Source organism: Porites lutea, chromosome 11 (assembly GCF_958299795.1).
Source record: "Porites lutea chromosome 11, jaPorLute2.1, whole genome shotgun sequence".
Lineage (NCBI taxonomy): Eukaryota > Metazoa > Cnidaria > Anthozoa > Scleractinia > Poritidae > Porites > Porites lutea.
Window position 1 is genome coordinate 11,992,837 of NC_133211.1, and position 18,227 is coordinate 12,011,063.

General features: G+C 40.0%; 2 protein-coding genes across 2 annotated transcripts; one reads left to right on the forward strand and one right to left on the reverse strand.

Annotated features, from left to right (window-relative positions):
- The first annotated feature begins 565 nt into the window (after positions 1-565).
- Positions 566-9,437, forward strand: LOC140951644 (vacuolar protein sorting-associated protein 29). The gene is made up of 5 exons (XM_073400942.1): positions 566-655; positions 1,069-1,185; positions 5,496-5,603; positions 6,526-6,653; positions 7,737-9,437. Exons 1-5 carry the CDS (start codon positions 566-568, stop codon positions 7,855-7,857), a joined length of 564 nt encoding a protein of 187 aa, XP_073257043.1. The 3' UTR covers positions 7,858-9,437.
- Positions 9,438-11,289: 1,852 nt separating this feature from the next.
- On the reverse strand, positions 11,290-17,606 carry LOC140951643 (uncharacterized). Its single transcript, XM_073400941.1, has 3 exons — positions 17,547-17,606; positions 11,733-14,382; positions 11,290-11,606 (listed from the first exon to the last, which is right to left on the reverse strand). The coding sequence occupies exons 2-3, from the start codon at positions 14,344-14,346 to the stop codon at positions 11,377-11,379; spliced, it is 2,844 nt and encodes a 947-aa protein (XP_073257042.1). The 5' UTR covers positions 14,347-14,382; positions 17,547-17,606; the 3' UTR covers positions 11,290-11,376.
- Positions 17,607-18,227: the final 621 nt, after the last annotated feature.

Sequence of the window (18,227 nt, forward strand, 5' to 3'; positions counted from 1 at the left end):
ACACGGGAGACCTAGCTAATGCATATTAACTATACCCCAGAGATTTAGCTAGTGTCAAGGAGGAAGTTAGATAAATTGGAGGGAGAGGCGCTGTGGAGGAGGGGAGGGGAGAGTAGGGTAATTTAAGGTGTAATTTCGTTGATTTCAGCAGTTCAAATGGAGCAATGTGCTTTAAGATGTTCTTTACTACTTTTCAATGCAATTTTATGGTTTCTAAGGGTCATCTTTGACAGAGTGTCTGATGACTGGCAGCCAATCAAGGCCTCCACACTACTAATAAACCAGTAGTCTGATCTGCAGTTGTTTTTACAGGCTTACTCATCTATAGATGCATCTATGGGTAGATAAAATAAGCTAGGTTTAAACAAGGAGTCAAGGAATATAGATTTTTGTTTCAGTTAGATATCCTTTTTTTTAATCATGACCAGCTGCTGGCGGTATAGCCACAGCATATCGTTGAGCCAGGAAGAAGGAAGGATTGCATGAACCTCATCTGTTAGTCCACCCTTTTTTTGTCTACATGCTGTTGCCAAATCAACCCAGACTTTGCTCTTTGAATAGCCTAATGTTTTCTTTTCAGCTTGTTCTTGTGCTTGGTGACCTCCACATTCCACATCGGCAGCATAGTTTGCCTGCAAAGTTTAAAAAGTTATTGGTAGGTTGGCCAAGTTTAGCCTCAAATTCTATTATGAACTGACTGCAGCTTAGCTTTTCAGTTTTTCCCAAATAACAGCTGGAAATGCATCTGTTTACACAGGCTAAACAGATCTGTTTATCCTTAATTATCAACCCTATATGATGCTGTTCAAATGAAACCTCTTTGCCCTAAATATTGCATAGTCCTTTTTATGTCATTGGATATTTAATTAACAAATTTTTATGTGAACTTTGACTTTGACATACTAAAATGATGAGTAAAATGTTTAACAATATTTTACACTGTTACTTAATTTAGGTAATGTATTTATGCTAATTCTATATTTTACTCGCACTTGAACATGACCTTGCAGAGGTTGAAACATCTTGACTTTTTCACGTTAACTTTTATCACAAAATGTATACTTTTAGGTTCCAGGTAAAATACAACACATTCTCTGTACTGGTAATCTATGCACTAAGGATTCTTATGATTACCTGAAGACACTGGCCAGTGATGTTCATGTTGTTAGAGGAGATTTTGACGAGGCAAGTCTTTGATTGTTGTCCACACTCTAAACTCAACGTTTTTCAAAGTTGCCTTTAGCCTGAGAAAACAGCTGACATTTCACGACACCACTAGTGGTTTCCCCACAAAATAACGTCTGAGAAACGAGCGCAGAAATTCCATACTGATGACGCATCACTACCGAGATCTGGGTAGTGCGTTTGATTGGTTGAAGACAATTTTTAGCCAATCAGAATCGCTACCCACATCTGGATGGGTAGTGAAGAATCATCAGTATGGAATTTCTGCACTTGTTTCTCAGACGTCATTTCAAGGGGAAACCAGTGGTAGCGTCACCAAATGTCAGTCCTTTTTTCAGGCTTAGTTGTCTTTTGATGACCTAAATAACTGGACACCAGATTTAGAATATTGGTAACCAGAAAAAAGAACCACAACAACAACAACAAAAGGGCACCTTGTGCAATATTTCCTAAAGGGTATGAAATGATGAAAATTGATGCCCAGTTATCACATGTGAATTTTGAGACACACACATCATCTAAGGGCTTTATATCTGGGCAACCAGGGTAAAATAGTCAAATTATAAAAAATATAAAACTACCGTAAATAATATTTCATTCAGATGTTTATCTCACTTTTGCCTTAGAAAGACCATAAACACAACACCACTGCCTGGCAAATGACTGCCAAACACAGGTCACCAAATTGGCGACTTTTGCTGCAAGTTTTAGTCTTCAATTTTTTTCCCCTCTCACCATGGCAACCAAAATGGTTGCAGTTTGCAGCACTGACATCTTGAAAGTTTAAAAGGGTTTTTACTGAGATTCTTTATAGGGGTTGTTGTTGTTTTGTTACTTTGTTGTCTAGAGTTTTTTTTCTGGCAATTGCTTTTACTTCATGTGCATGCAGGTCTCCCCAATAAGTAGGTTCCTTGTAGCTACCAAATTGGGACATTTATGGGGATCAGGAACAGCTATGCTGAAGTGTGGAGAGTACTTGCTCCCCACTTGTGTGGTTCTGAGTCGACACCATATCATAATGATGGAATAGACACCTAGGGCATTTGTTTAATTTTAGGAGTCCAAGAGGGGGCATTTAAACAGATAGGAAGCATTTAAGGTGGTAGCAGAGGCTAATTTGAGCATTTTTTGTCAATTTTAATCAAATAAAAATATTAGAAGCGTGTTTAAAAAATAAGTGAAATTTTTGGATGCATGTCATAAGTTTATGGTGATTTAAAAAAAATTGTATCTTCTTTCGGATAACTATTAAGGAATTTGTAGGGTTTATTAAAATTTAGGATGTGGTCGAAAAAGCCATTTTGTATAAAATTGCCTCTAAATTGAAAACGCTTAAATAATATTCGAAATTAAAAGACATGAATGAATGAAACCGTAAAAGAAGGGTTTACAATGCAGTGCTCCCAAAAATATTGAATGGGGAGAATTCTACAGGCAAAAACAATTCAAATACACGATGTGTGGATGTGTATTTTTTGAAAACGGAGAAAAAATCTCCTTTTTCAAAAATATCTGGATATGTGTGGACAGGGCCTAAGAGTTTTTTACAAAAAAGCTGCAATTTCCATTGATTTACATGCACTCAAACTGAAATTTGTCTTTGTTGACCTGGTCACCCGGTGGATAAGCTTGTAATAGAGTTGTCCAGTGGTAAAATGCAAAATACCGCCCTATATACATACAGTCATGATCGCCATACTTGGCTGGGTATTTTTCCCTAATACCAATCAGAGATGCAAGTAGAAATAGTGACACCTTTTGCTTTGCAATGATGTCTTGAAGTGAAGTGCTGACAAGTTTGTTTCTGTTCAATGAGGAATTTTCTTTGAGTTCCACGCAGTACAAGAAAACATTTTCCTTTCTGTGGCAAGGAAAAGCTTTTCCATCTATTACTAACATTATAACACATTAACCAAAGAAGGAAAATCTGCAGTTTCAGTGCCATGTAGTGGTAAAATGTAGAACATGACAGACAACACAGTCATGGATGTATTTAATCACAAAGTGTGTGCCTGTTTTTTATATAATAATAATAATAATAATAATAATAATGTTTATTTCTTATATTGCGCAGTCTAGCATGCGATAAAGATATGATCGAGTGCGCATTACAACACTAAAATCTTAAAGGAATAAATGGCTAGTTCAAATAATGATAATGATAATAATAATTTACAATTTTCGGAAAACAATAAAAGTAAAATATGAGTTAATAAAAGAACTAATAAAAAGCTAATTTAAAAAGATGTGTCTTTAGTAAAACTTTAAAAATGTTCAATGATTGACATTGTCTAATTTCTAGAGGGAGTCGATTCCATACTTTGGGCGCAGCATTTTCAAACGCCCTATCCCCGAGTGTCTTTTTTGTTCTATAGGTATTGTCCATTAGGAGTATGCCCCGGTATGATCTCAACTGATACCGCGAGCTCTCTTTGATTTTTATCAAGTCTAAAAGATATTGTGGTGCGACACCGTAGATACATTTGTGAACTAGCATTGCTATCTTGAATTCTATTCTGTGGGTAACCGGAAGCCAGTGCAGGTTGATCAGGGATGGTGTGATAGGATCATACCTAGATATAGTACATACCAGCCGAGCTGCCGCGTTCTGCAGGCATTGCAGCTTACCAAGATGAACAGCAGGCGTACCATATAATAGACCGTTACAATAGTCTAATCGTGACATTATAATAGCCTGTACAATGGACTTCCTATTATCATATGATAAATACTTTCTAATACGCCGGATGTTATGTAGATGGTAATAAATATTCTGACATATGCTGTTAATATGTGTGGTCATATTCATGTTTGCATCAAACCAAGCACCCAGGTTTCTAACAGAGTAAACCGCAGAAACCTTTACCTCACCTACTTGCAAGTCACTTATCATTATATATATATAATGTGTTAGAGAAATTCATAAGACATTTACGGTCAAGGTGCTTCGGTGTGTGAGGAAAATTCAAGACATAATTATAGATATTCCTCTCAAACTAACCTGAATACGAAGTAAATTGCTCATACAACGGTAGAGTTTGTGCCATGTGATTGTTTTGCAACCAAAACCGGGTAATAAAACTTTCAATGTGCCTGCTGTGGGATGTAATTTACTTAACCACAACTGTATTTATAGCACTCAGTTTACCAACTTTTCCCCCCTAAATTGGTCTTCGAAAAAAACCTTTAGTTGATTGTATCTTGCTTTAATGGAATTGCCCTGAACTGAAACTTCTATACTTAAGTATTGGCTAGCTTCAAGCTAGTTGAAAATCACACGATTCTGAGATGGTCATGTTAGCCTTCTGTACCACCTTAAAGAGAGAGGTGTTTATTGTAACTGTCACAAGCTCAACAAAACTGCATGGTATGCTTTCTGACAAAATATCTATAGAGTTTGTAAATAGCAAAACATCCAGTCCATCCCTTTATAATGTCTAGGCTGTCTAGGGATTCATATCGCTCTTCAAATCTCAACCTCCATGTCAATATCCTCATTCAGGGACATTGTCCTGTTATCATTACCCTATCCTTTCTTTGAACTTGTCATTCAACAAGATGCAATGTGCAACCTTTCGTTAATCAAGCAAGAAGCTAACTAAATTGAATGAATTTGCATCGTTTTGCTTTTTCCTAGTACCAGTATAGGGGGTGTCTGTTAGACAGGAGGTTGCATTAATTTTATTAGAGAGGAACATCTGATACAAACATAAAAGACTAAGGGGGGCATTTATTAGACAAGAGACGTTTATTTGAGAAAGCGTCCATTACATCATTTACAGTGTGTTGCTGGAGTTTGTTGTTGGTTCTCTTTGTTGCTCCAGGAGGTTTTTCTCTGAGTAATCCAGTTTACCTCCCCTCAAAAACCAACATTTCCAAATTCCAATTTGTTATGAAAAGTGTCCCCAATTAGGCAGGGACACTGGCAGGCTCACAGGTCTATCAGGTCTTGAAAACAATTTCTCAAACTCATTAATAATTCATAAAGAAAATTCAAAGGAAATTAATGTTTAATGAGTGTTTGGATATCAGATGAAAAACTGCTCATTTTTGCATCCTTAATTTCTCCTTCAAAAATGATTTTGTTTGAGAAGAAATATCAAACCTTCGACACAGTGTTTCATCACCAGATGAAACACCTCGAAGTTCGTCAAAAATACTCCGCTGCGCGTCATATTTTCAACTCTCTTCTCGGTGTTTCATCTGGTGATGAAACACTGCATCTCATGTTTGATATATTACATCAAGTGACACCATCTCTGAATTGTTGAAATCCTGTAAAAATGACTCAAGGTCTTGATTTTTCACAGAATTTAACATATCCTGAACAGAAGGTTGTGAACGTTGGTCAGTTTAGAATAGGAGTTTGCCATGGTCATCAGGTTGTTCCATGGGGAGACCCCGAGTCACTTGCAATGGTGAGTGTTGTTTAAGTTAAACAAAATTTGATTCTTATGAAGGCTTGGATGTGTTCATTACTGGATATAAGAGGACTTGTACAGAGCAATGTAGCGTGGCTATTTTTGAACGCAAGACAATGGAAAATAGAGTTCATCTGTGGGATTTGCCTAAGTTGTGGATAATATCTTTTGGGAAAACGTTAAGAAATTTTTTGGCTTCCTCTTTCTGCTTTCAATATATTCGATTGTTATAAAACTGCTAGTTTTTAGTAAACAAGACATTTTGAAAGCTATCATTTGGGTGGAGTGCATGGCAAAGTTGGGAAAACTTAAAATTTATCTTAGGAGAATGTTGGGGCAGATGTGAGGATAAGGCCAAGTCACATAACATAATTTTTACCAAGGGTAATAAGCAAAGTATCTTACACATGAATGGATGAGTGAGATGCAAACATGCAAGGAGCGGAGGAAATAAGGGCTTGCAATGATCACCATTAACTGATGGCAGTCCTAGCTGGCCTGGTACAACTGTATTTTAAACCTGCATGACAGGAATCTAAAGGTGTTGGAGAACAAGGTCAAAAGAGAGAGGGAGTGGAGGTTCCCCTTTTACCCTCTTCCCCCTCCCCTTTTTCTCGTTTCAACATGGCTTCCTCAAACAGACATAACAAATGGACAATCAGGGGAGGGGGGGGGAGGGGGGAAAGTGTCTAAAAATCAATTGACATTGTTGCCAATGTTCCCCTTAGAACACGATATTATTAAAGAACAGCAGGGTTATTAAGGGGTCCATTTTAGAGTTGAGAGAGAGAGAGAGTTGACTGTAAAACCAAAACCTTTTAAGACATGATTGTTTATTATTATTATTATTATTATTATTATTATTATTATTATTATTATTATTATTATTGTTATTATTATTATTATTTGTCATCTTCAGCTTCAACGTCAGCTTGATGTCGACATTCTTATTTATGGCCACACCCACAAGTTTGCGGCATATGAACATGAGGGAAGGTTTTACATCAACCCTGGCTCAGCTACAGGAGCTTATAATCCACTGCAAAGGTAAGACTTCTTCACGTTGGTTGGGGAGCCAGGGCATGGGGTGAGGATTTGATTGTTTTTGCTGGCCCTGGGGTGGGGCATTTGACTGATCTTGTTCTCCTAGGGGAGGGGATATTTGCCTCTTTCTGCGCCCAACATGCACTGGGATCAAGTAAATGTTTTAAGATATTGCAGTATCAATGTAAAGGGAAGCTCTGCTTTCCAAACAAAAAACACCATCAGGTTAAAATTGTGCAGAGAGCTTTAATTTTCAAGAGACCTTTAACCCGAGAGAGGTAAAACCTTAGCATTTTTTTTTTGTTAATTTTGAATTTTATGACCATTTTTGTAGATAATGTTGAAGTAAGTGTCTCAATAAGCAACAGTTTTAAAAATAAATTTTATTTGGTGTTACTCACAAAGAGCCTAACATCACATTCTTATATATTATACATGGGACAGTGTTTTAGTTGATACACCGAACTAAAATTTAGATTGGGCTCAATACAATGTTAATAGAGTGCACTCAAAATTTGAAATGACTTTTGATGCTTTACAGGACTAAAATGTTTTGATTCTGGCCACAATGTGCAGCCAGGGGTGGGGAAAATTTTGTACATTTGACTGGAATGATTTGCTGATGAGCAGGGAATGTGACAGCAAATTTTTGAAAAATGCCAAATCAGTTCATTCATGTCTCTCAGTCATTGCACAAGGTCATTAAAGCTCTGCACACTTTGTTCGCTTCTGAGAACTTAGGAGGAGAGGTCGACTTGTAGTAAGGCCCCAAGAATATTGTGATATCCAAACATCTTCAGTAGCAACTTGAAGTTTGGTGTTAAGCTTTACCCAACACTTCTAGGACTGTCTGACAAAATAAGTGTGGAACCTTTTTTTTTAACTTCTGTAGAACAATATAAGGGAGAAAAGTTTGACAGTCGATGAATTTTTTATGTCTTGGATGTAAACCTCTTTATTGCTCAAGGTCCCTATGCTTTGTAAAGTTGTCTTTTTTTTCTTATTTTTCTGCCTATCGGTCTGTCAAGATATGTGACTGTAAGGAAAAATTAGATGTAATCAGTCTTGGAATGTTGTTTCTTGTAGCGACATTGTACCGTCATTTGTTCTGATGGACATTCAAGCTGGTACTATTGTCACCTATGTGTATCAGCTGATCAAAGATGATGTGAAGGTGGAGAGAATTGAGTACAAGAAACCTGTATAGAAAATATGTATGAAAATAATAATTACCGTGTTTTCATTTATAGTCATTTTAAGGTTCATATTTTTCTGTGCTGTCACTTAGATTTTAAAAAAGGATGAAGTGTCCCGGGGGAATAGTTAAAAAGTTAATTATGTCTCCGTTTTGGAAGCCAGATTTTAAAGTAAGTCCTCACCCCCATATCTTTCCATTATACCTAAAATATGTTGATTGTCCAGATCAGTCTCATTGGTAAGCCTAGGCTTACTCTCACTGCAGCACTCTCGGCTTTGGACTTGTACCTCTGAGGGTCCCCAATAGTTTTTTTGGGATCCGGGATTTCCCTTAATTGAATCTCAGGTTTCGGAATTATAAAGCCAAATCCGGGTGAGATTCGGAATTGAAAGTATCATGGGAGGTGGGATGCCAAAAAAAAAGCGGGATTACAGAATTGCATGAAATTCGGGGTCCGGGTTAGGGGATTGAAGAATCCTATTGGGGACCCTCTACCTTGCCCAGAAGAGGAGAACAAGGGGCGTGGAGAAGTGCGGGCTCATTGCCTGAACAGGAGCTGGTAATCCCACGTACACAAACTTAGTACTCGCTTCACTTGTGCTGACGTCTGACTGTCTTTTTTGTGATGAGTTTAATCACTTAAAAATAACATTCAAAAATTATATTTTAGGTTGACATTTAATTTTAGTTTCAGATGTGGCCTCTGTGGGGCTTGAAAAGACCTGCAATTCCTGCTTGTCCTTGGCCAAACGTTTTCTCATTTTGCCTTAGCCTGCGTGGCCGGCGTTGAAAGGGAAGGGGAAGAGAATGAGGGCATGCAAATCCCCCCTTTCCCTTCCCCTTTCAATACCGGCCACACAGGCTAATTTTGCCTGCATGAAGTAATTAAATGCATGTCTTTGTTTATGATTTAGTTAAAAGATGACTTGCCTTGCCGTCGCCCATTTGGCAAGTAAGTTAGGTATAAAAAATACTTGCCCAGCAGGAAAATCTAGTTGTCCTGGTCATCCAGACAAGGCTTTAATCAGCCCTGTTTGGCATCAAGCATACTTAACTCATACTTGAGCCTGTTCATGGGGAGATTTACGAGATGTTTTAATATTGACAAAAGAAGACACAATCTGTTTTTTTTTTTAAGGACAGATTACTCGTACTTTGAATTTCAATAAGTCTTTTCCCACCCCATTACTACATCTGAGCCTGGCTTACCACTTAAACTAATCTTTAAGAGTATTGTATTATGCTCATGAAAGAACAAAGAACTACAAAGTTAGTGTAAGTGTCAGGTACAGTGGAACCCTGCTCTACGGTCACCCGCTTAATACCGACACCTGGTTATAACGGACAGTTTCGTTTGTTCCAATGGAAAAGAAGCTCATATATTTTCTCTAAATTTAATCCGCTTAGTACAAACACCCGGTTACGCAGACACTGTGGCATGTCCCATCGGTGTCCGTATTAATGGGGTTCCACTGTATGTGTCCTTTTATGTGCCAATAATCTCTGCCACCATAGTGAAAATTCAAATATTTTAGCTGTGAAATAAATCAACTGAAATGAATTTTAAATACAAATTCTACTTTTAATTATTTGCGCCGTGAAGCCCATAAAGTGCCCAGAGTGTAAATTTTCCTGCAGGGGTTTCAATAAGCACCGAAGACCGACGAAACGTGTCGGTTATTTTGATCAGAGAAGTCGGCTACTTTTCTCCCCGAAAGAAGAAGCAACTATTGTTTATGATGTCGTAAACAAATAACATATCATAAAATCTGAATGAAAACGTAAAGGCCCACTGCTTTTAAGTTACGCTTTAGTTATGCAGACGCTGTATTTCGGTCAATTCTTCACACGTTTCTTTGGAGGTTTACACGAAATTTGTTCTCGTTCAAATGTACGTTCGTTCATTGCTTGTAAGTTGTGTGGTTGATAATCGGAACCTGAATGAAAGCTACATTTTCTTGAATGAAAAACACACTCTTTCGTACTCAATTTAGTCCCCAGGGCCAAGTTGTTCGAAGGCCGATTAGCGCTAACCCGGGGTTAAATTTTAACCTGGGTCTCTCTTTCTTTTCATCAAAAGCATTTTCTCGGACAATTTTATCTACTCTTTTTAGAGTAGCCAATCATCCGATTGCTGACAAAAAGAATTGAATTCAAATTTCAAACTAACCCTGGGTTATCTTAACCCAGCTTTGAAAAACTCGGCCCAGAACGCTGGAAATCGCATTTTAGGGCTTTGAAATTTCAACGTTTTCTGAGGGGGCATCCCCCAGACCCCCCTATAGATACGGGATTAAAGGTCCCTTAATGATACAGTCGGGTATTCTATTCAAACCTGCTGGCTACTTCAATTATTATTGAAACCCCTGCTCCTAATAACGTCATTGCTTTGGGGAAGTGGAGGAGCACTGTCATATGAATTCTTATTATAAACTTGTACACCCTCTAGCCCTAAGAATGATCGGCGTCAAATTTCTCATTGTAATATATATTCTTTACAAAACAGTGTGCTCACAGGAATTAAAGACATATCAGAGAAGATGAATTAAAATTGTACTTTTAAGTAATTTTATAGAAAAGTATAGGGACAACACTGACAACAAATGCGCATCACACTGGAGACTTATTGTACCCTAGTTAGTATAGATAGTATTCGTCCCCTAGGGCCAGTTGTATAAATCTGAACGTCAGTGGTAACTTCGAACTTTTGATATTCAACCCAGTTTGACTCTCTATTTTAACGTCCGACATTAGCATATAGTTGCTGGTGTATTTCACCCAATCTGGCGTAAGTAATAGCAACGTCAGTGTGGTCAGGACAGGTTTTAAGCTGAATTTCAAGAGCAAGGCTTACATACTTCTTCGCACTCTCAAGCTCACCCATGTCCTTGTGAATAGATCCCAGGTTACCGTAAGATCTTGTAACGTAACTATGGTCTGGCCTGAGTTTTTTAGGTATATTTTCAGAGCACTATCCTGATACTCCCTTGCCTGCTCAAGGTCACCTAATCGGAGGTGTGTAACACCCAAGTGAGCGAAAGTACTTGCAGTGTTAATGCTGTCGTTACTGAACTTCTTTAGCTTGATTTCACGAGCACGATTATGATAGTCTTCTGCACGCTCAAGATCACCTAATTGCATGTGTATATAACCCAATTCGGAGTAAGTAGTTGCAACATCAGTGTGGTCAGGACCCAGCTTCTTTAAGCTGATGGCGAGGGCGCGATCCTGATAATCCTTTGCACGCTCAAGGTCTCCTGGTTGCTGGTGTATAACACCCAAGTTAGAGTAAGTATTCCCAACGTCGGTGTGGTCAGGACCCAACTTCTTTAGAATAAAGGCAAGGGCACGATCCTGATACTCCTTTGCACGCTCAAGGACACCTAGTTGCTGGTGTATAACACCCAAGTGAGAGCTAATTGCGACGTCAGTGTGGTCAGGACCCAGCTTCTTTAGAATAATGGCAAGGGCGCGATCCTGATACTCCTTTGCACGCTCAAGGTCACCTAGTTGCTGGTGTATAACACACTAGTTAGAGTAAGTAGTTGCAACATCAGTGTGGTCAGGACCCAGCTTCTTTAACCTGATGGCGAGGGCACGATCCTGATACTCCTTTGCACGCTCAAGGTCACCTAGTTGCTGGTGTATTTCACCCAAATTAGAGTAAGTACTTGCAACATCAGTGTGGTCAGGACCCAGCTTCTTTAACCTGATGGCGAGTGCGCGATCCTGATACTCCCTTGCCTGCTCAAGGTCACCTAATCGGAGGTGTGTAACACCCAAGTGAGCGAAAGTACTTGCAGTGTTAATGCTGTCGTTACCGAACGTCTTTAGCTTGATTTCAAGAGTACGATTATGATATTCCCTGGCACGCTCAAGATCACCTAATTGCATGTGTATATAACCCAAATTGGAGTAAGTAGTTGCAACTTCAGTGTGGTCAGGACCCAGCTTCTTTAGTTTGATGGCGAGTGCGCGATCCTGGTACTCCTTTGCACGCTCAAGGTCACCTAGTTGCCGGTGTATTTTACCCAATTTGGAGTAAGTAGTAGCAACGTCAGTGTGGTCAGGACAGGTTTTAAGCTGAATTTCAAGAGCAAGGCTTACATACTTCTTCGCACTCTCAAGCTCACCCATGTGGTTGTGAATAGATCCCAGGTTACCGTAAGACCTTGCAACGTAACTATGGTCTGGCCTGAGTTTTTTGAGGTATATTTTCAGAGCACTATCCTGATACTCCCTTGCCTGCTCAAGGTCACCTAATCGGAGGTGTGTAACACCCAAGTGAGTGAAAGTACTTGCAGTATTAATGCTGTCGTTACCGAACTTCTTTAGCTTGATTTCAAGAGCACGATTATGATATTCCTTGGCACTATTAGGGTCACCTAATTTCCGGTGTAGAATGCCCAAGTGATCGTAAATTGAAGCAACAGTAGCATGATCAGGGGTGACATGTCTCAGTCGACAACTAAGTGCATTGTCATAGTACTTTCTTGCTGTGTGAAACTCATTGTGTTCAGTACAAATCTCGCCAAATTTTAAACATGAATTAACATACTCTGCTAGTCTTGTTTTCTCTGTGAAATAATGTGCGTTTTCTACTGAAAATAGAGATTCATTCGTTGTAATGAAGGCTTTCAGATGTGGGACAATGTGTATGGTATCTGAGTACTGTCGGTTGTCTTCCGGGAAGGCATCAATAAACTGACTAAATGATGTCACAGCTGCATTCGCTGTTTGATGTAGCATTTGTCTCTTAGACTGGTCTTTCATTACAACAGTTTTGATGGCATCATGCACAACCTGATGCACACGAATAAAGGCTCTGTCTTGGTCCTCTTCAAATATCACCAGGGAACACCTTTTGAGTGTCATGTCAATCGCCTCTTTATCTTCGGCTTGTTCATCAACGTTGAGAATGTAATTGTTTACAATGTTCAAGTCTAAGGGTTGTGTTGCACACAGAGAAAGTAAAGTGAACGTTTGATCGATAATTTTGTCGGATAACATTACATTTTCAACAGCAAGTGATGTCGCTGAGGTCATGGACTTTGGGTAGCTTGGATTGCTTTCTTCAAGTAATTTCTCTGTGCTGCCTCGTTTTCCTTTTTGGACTTTTTCTAAGAAGTCGGCCCAGTGGAAGTTGGAAGTGGCTTTCTTTTGTCGAACCTGATTAACATACGTTGCGGCGCTTGCTAATGCAAGGGGTTGATAGTCCAACGTTTTCGCTGCCTCTTTCCCCATCTCACAGTCAGAGATACCAGATAGCATCGCTAATAACGAACAGGCATCATCAACATCCATACCTCTGCTTATAGAGAGATGCTTAACAAAGGAGTTCGTTAAAGGAATGGACTTAACGTCCTGGGTTGTAATCAGTACCTGGCCATTCGACCACTGTTCGTTTCCCCATTCTGGCAGATAGGCATGGACCCAAGACATACTAGAGACATTGTCCACCACCAGCAGCCAGGTGGTGTACAAATCGATTTTCGTTGCAACTAGCGTTTTCAAATTTGCGATCTTCTCTTCAATTTTCATATCCCTGGAGTTAAGGGTGTTTGTAACTGCATATTCAGGACACCTCACCTGTCGAACGAAGGAAGCGTACGACTCCAGAAGTGAATCAGGGCTTGCAGCATTTAACGTCATCACACATGGGGCAGCAGATGGAATTGCCTTTGCTTCGTCGAAAAAACGCCTAGCTACGAGACCTGCCAACTGTGATTTGCCACTTCCAGGATTCCCAGAGATGTACAGGTAACTGATGTCATTTTTGTTAGCCTCTTTTAACTCCTTGAGCTGTTTTGTTATTTCATTTGCCTCGCGATTGCGTTCTGTCACATGATGTGAAGGCTTGGGAGGAAGAACGCAAAACGGGGAGATTTCTTTTTCTAGCTGATCTTCAAGAACTTTTCGTTGTTGTTTTTCTTGTCGAAGTTCTTCTTCAAGACAGTCAACCTTCTTCATGATGAGTCTTAACTCCTCCGTGGGAAAACTTGTCTGATTTTTGACGTCATCTATTTGATAAGTGGAGCTGGAGAGGCCGAGAGATTGAAATGCACCACGAACTTGACTAATGGCATTTTGAAAGTCTGCGTCTGTTAGAAAGCCTCGTGGCATGTGAGCGAATTTTTCGTTTCTGAATTTTCTTAGAACGTCTACGCTAGTCTTGACTGTTGTGCTGAGACCTCTTCCAATACAGTCAGAGTAAAGAATGGCGTAAAAAAGCATAGTGCAGTCCCACTGGGCTCTAACCCCATTTGTTATAGTCACCAGTAGATGCGCGTTTCGTTTTTGATTCCGCGGCGATTCGCTGTTATAGAAATCCATCCCACTTTTAGGGTCATCTTTCCACTCTCCCAGAGTAGCCTTGTAGCGATTATCCCATTCTTGTTTGAATACAGACCGCAGACCCTCTGTTAATATATCCGTTGTTACATAGCAAATTCTGTAATAGTTCAGTTGTTCTTTAGTATATTCTGGTGAAGCGGCCATCTTTAGTTGGCTTTCTTTTAATGTAGCCGCCACAACCTTTTAAAAAAAAGAGATATTCTCTTCAATTGTTAGGGAATTTCTCTGCGGGGAGGAGTGGGGGAAGTTCTTTTTAATTTTTTAATTTTTTTTTTACTGCTGTTGCTTTTGAGAATTTGAGGATTTTGAACAACAGTCTCCTAAGGCCTACGTATCTTTGCAAACTATAGTTTGACAAAGTATCTTTAGTTAAGTTGAGTGAGAAAATAATGAGTTAGATTCTTTCATATGAAAAATTTGAAATGACATACGTAGCCGATCAAATTTTATGTTCTGGTATATGTAATGCAAGTGACTTGTGCCCGAGGGGGGGGCGGTACTCGACTAATCTTTGGGTATAGGTGAGCCGCTGAGGGTTTGAAACCCTGACCCTGTTTAGGACGAAAAATGCCTAAAATACATACTCTGTATAGGACAACACGCTCAATTTTAGTACCCTGCTTAGGACAACTCCTAAATCGATCGTGCATGAAACACCCTGTTTATAATTAGAACAGACTCGCACAAATCATCTAATCATGCAGCGGCACATCCCCGTATAGGCCATATAAGGGAGTACCCCCTCCCCCCCCCCCCCCCCCCACCTAGGACTTGTGTTCCCGGCTACCCTGGGTGCCAGAGACTTTTCTAGCGCGGTTTCCGGTTTCTGTCAAGTCTTTATAGTGACCCGCCGCTCGTGGCTTCGGTCTATGGCCGAAGATGTGTCGGCCTTCGGCCAACACCGAAAAATTCCCGCTCCACGCGAGAAAAAGCTCTGGTACCCGCGCTAGTCTCCGGCAAGACAGATCACTCGTTTCCTTATCTGGAACTGACGTTTGACACCTTAAGAGTTTTACACAATGTTGCATTCCTTGTTGTTCGTATCTTTTGTAGGTAACTGATACAAAGAGTATACCCATTTTTTGGTTTTGGAAACAAAGTTTGTGTACTTTGAAAGGAGATGTCTCTTGAATAGAGGCGTTACTTCAAAAACGAGCACTTAAGGGGTGAGGAGAAGGGGTAAAGTTTTCGTCCCTTGAATGGAGGTATCCTCGGTTGACCTCGGCTGTAATTCTTGCATGGTTCTGTCCATGTTTTTTAGGTTGGTTTTGGCCAATTCTTTATTTTCTCTGCGAGACATTAACTTGACACTTGGACTCTTGCCCCCCAGAGGACACGTGGTATGGCGTTATTATGTTGGTGTTAAGAGTGCGCGGATATTTTTTATCAGAACTTTCTCTGGTTGTTGCGGCATACTGACGCGGGAGGCCCAAAAAGGGCAGAACAGCTATGGCTACAATCCCGCTCTGTTTTGAGTTCTTTCGGTGTCGTGTTGATGTCTTGCAGAGTTATTTTTCACGTAGTACGATCAGCATTGCAGTATTCTGCTTGCAGAATTTAATATGTCTACATTATTGTTTTTGCTGATCAGGTCTTTATAGATCCTACGTTACACGTTCTTCGGCATACACACGTATTCGTTTCCGGTCCTTTGCAGTCCTTTGTGGTTAATGTTTGTATTCAGCACTATTCAGTATACCTGAATGGGACTCTGGAAAAAACTTGTTGGTGACCAACACGTTTTTTCCAAAAAAAAATTATTCAATAATATCAGTTTAAACACTTTTATATCTCTGTACGCGAAACAAATATATGTAAACCACTTATTTCTGCCAACCTTGACACTCTTGCTCAAAACGTATGCAAAAGGGTTTCCGGTTCAAGACTCAAGAGCCTGAAAACCACACAAAACAGCACAGTCTCAGATTCAATGTTCAAAGATTTTTTAGGTGTTTTCTTGTCTTTCAGTGGAAAGTGAGTGAAATACGCGGTCGCGCGTGAAGGTCACGTCCCGAGACACTCGCTTTGTGAATGCAGCATCTTTCACTTCGGAACAATTCATCCTCAGTTAGCAACACTTTATTCTTAATCTACGGCCATCGATCGCCCTGATCTTAAGTATCAACCATTACTGAATCACCGACTGTTTAAACTATAAGGCATGGAGTAGATCGTAAGCGCATAAATATCAGGTCTCTAAAACGACTAAAGCGAGGACAAATACTGGTGTAAAATCATCAACTGCGAATAATTCCGTTTAATATTTTCTTTGTTTACTTATGCATCAGTCAATTCCACCTGCGCCCAGCCCCCCCCCCCCCCCCCCGGGCTGACCCCCGGGCATTAGCATTTTTTTTGCCTTGGATGGCAAATTCCCGGGGGTGGGGACTCTTGAGCTGTCAAATTCCCCGGGGTGGGGACGAAAAAAGAGGGCAAATGCCCCGTCCTCCGTCAACACTGCAACAATTTTCATTGATCGCACAGTCAAATAGTGCCGTTTTAAGCATTTTAATGTGCAATTTTTTTGGTTTAATTAACGTCTTCCTTTGTAATAGCGCGAGGATTCTAATTAAGACTTCACGCCGCGACGACATGCACCAGTTTTAATATGGTTTTAGTATTGGTATAAAATTATTGACATTAAAATTAACAGAGCGCTGTAAAGTTATATGTTATGAATAGTTTTACAAATATGAAAGGATGTTCTTCAAATAATATCAACAGAAATTTGATTCAATAACCAAAAAACGTTGATTCACATCGATAGCTCCAATTTCGCTACGTAATTCTGGCTTGATAAGCAATGAAGAAATGCATACAGACATTTAAAATCGAGAACACGCGTTTACAACCCTCTACAATTTATTTCTGTCCTTGACAAATGAGCCAATCTGCTTTTCTTCCAGTAAAACCTTATATTCTGATAGGAAACCGCGTGCGTGTCAAAAGCTCGGGATTGGCCCGGGGGTTGGCAAATGCCCGGCCCCCGGGCAGTGCAACATTTGCAAATGCCCCACCCCCGGGACTGACAAAGCGGGCAAATGCCCCGCAGTTGCCCGGGGGGGGGCTGGGCGCAGGTGGAATTGACTGATGCATTATATAAAAGCCACCAAGGAGAGATCTCAGGGAACAAGAACAAACAAATATTCCCAATAACTTCTAACTTACTAAAAGGCAGTTTCCAGAGTTTCGTCACTGGAAACATTGAGTATTCTCTCTCTCTTGAAAATAAGTGAAGACAAGAAGTCAGATCATCCTAATTTTATACAGCGATTGGAGCGACATACATGTATTTGATACAATCAACTGTAAAGAGACTTAATGAATAATAGATGCATACTTACCCTTCGCGAAAAGAGAAAAAGTCGGGTAAACGCGAGTTAGTAACAGTTAGGATGAGGAAACGGTGTTGTCGAAAGTGAAAGTACTTGGTTTTGTGACACACACACGCAGGATATTTTTGACATGACCTCGGTGTTTATTTCATACAATAGACGAGATCAAATGCGCCCCGACCTGGTTTGATATAATTGAGGAATAAAAAAAGAACGCCAGGAAAAAGAGGAGAATGAAAATCGGGAATTGGAGATGGGCAGAAAGTGAAGGTGGCTTGAAAAAATGAAACACGAAAAGAAATTCGGGAGAAAATCTCATAAAATGCCTGAAATCGTCTAACTTAACGGAGGTTAATACAACGGTGAGTAAGAAACGGGCAATGGACCGAGACTAATTAGGCCCAGTTCAGACGTCGCGCTTCTGCCGTGCCGAACTTAATTGTAATTCGGTTCGACTGTAGCACGGCAGGAAAACAACTTTGATTCAGACGTCGTGCCAGAGTCGAACCAAATTCAGGATTTACTGATGCCTCGTAACAATTCTCCTCCTAACTCCCCGTGGGAACGCAATCTCGCCAAAATACATTAACATAATTTATGAATTTTGCTTAGCGCGGCAGAAGCACGACGTTTGAATCGCTGCCGTGCTAGAGCCGTGTAGCACGGCAGCCCTTGTCGAACTTAATTGCT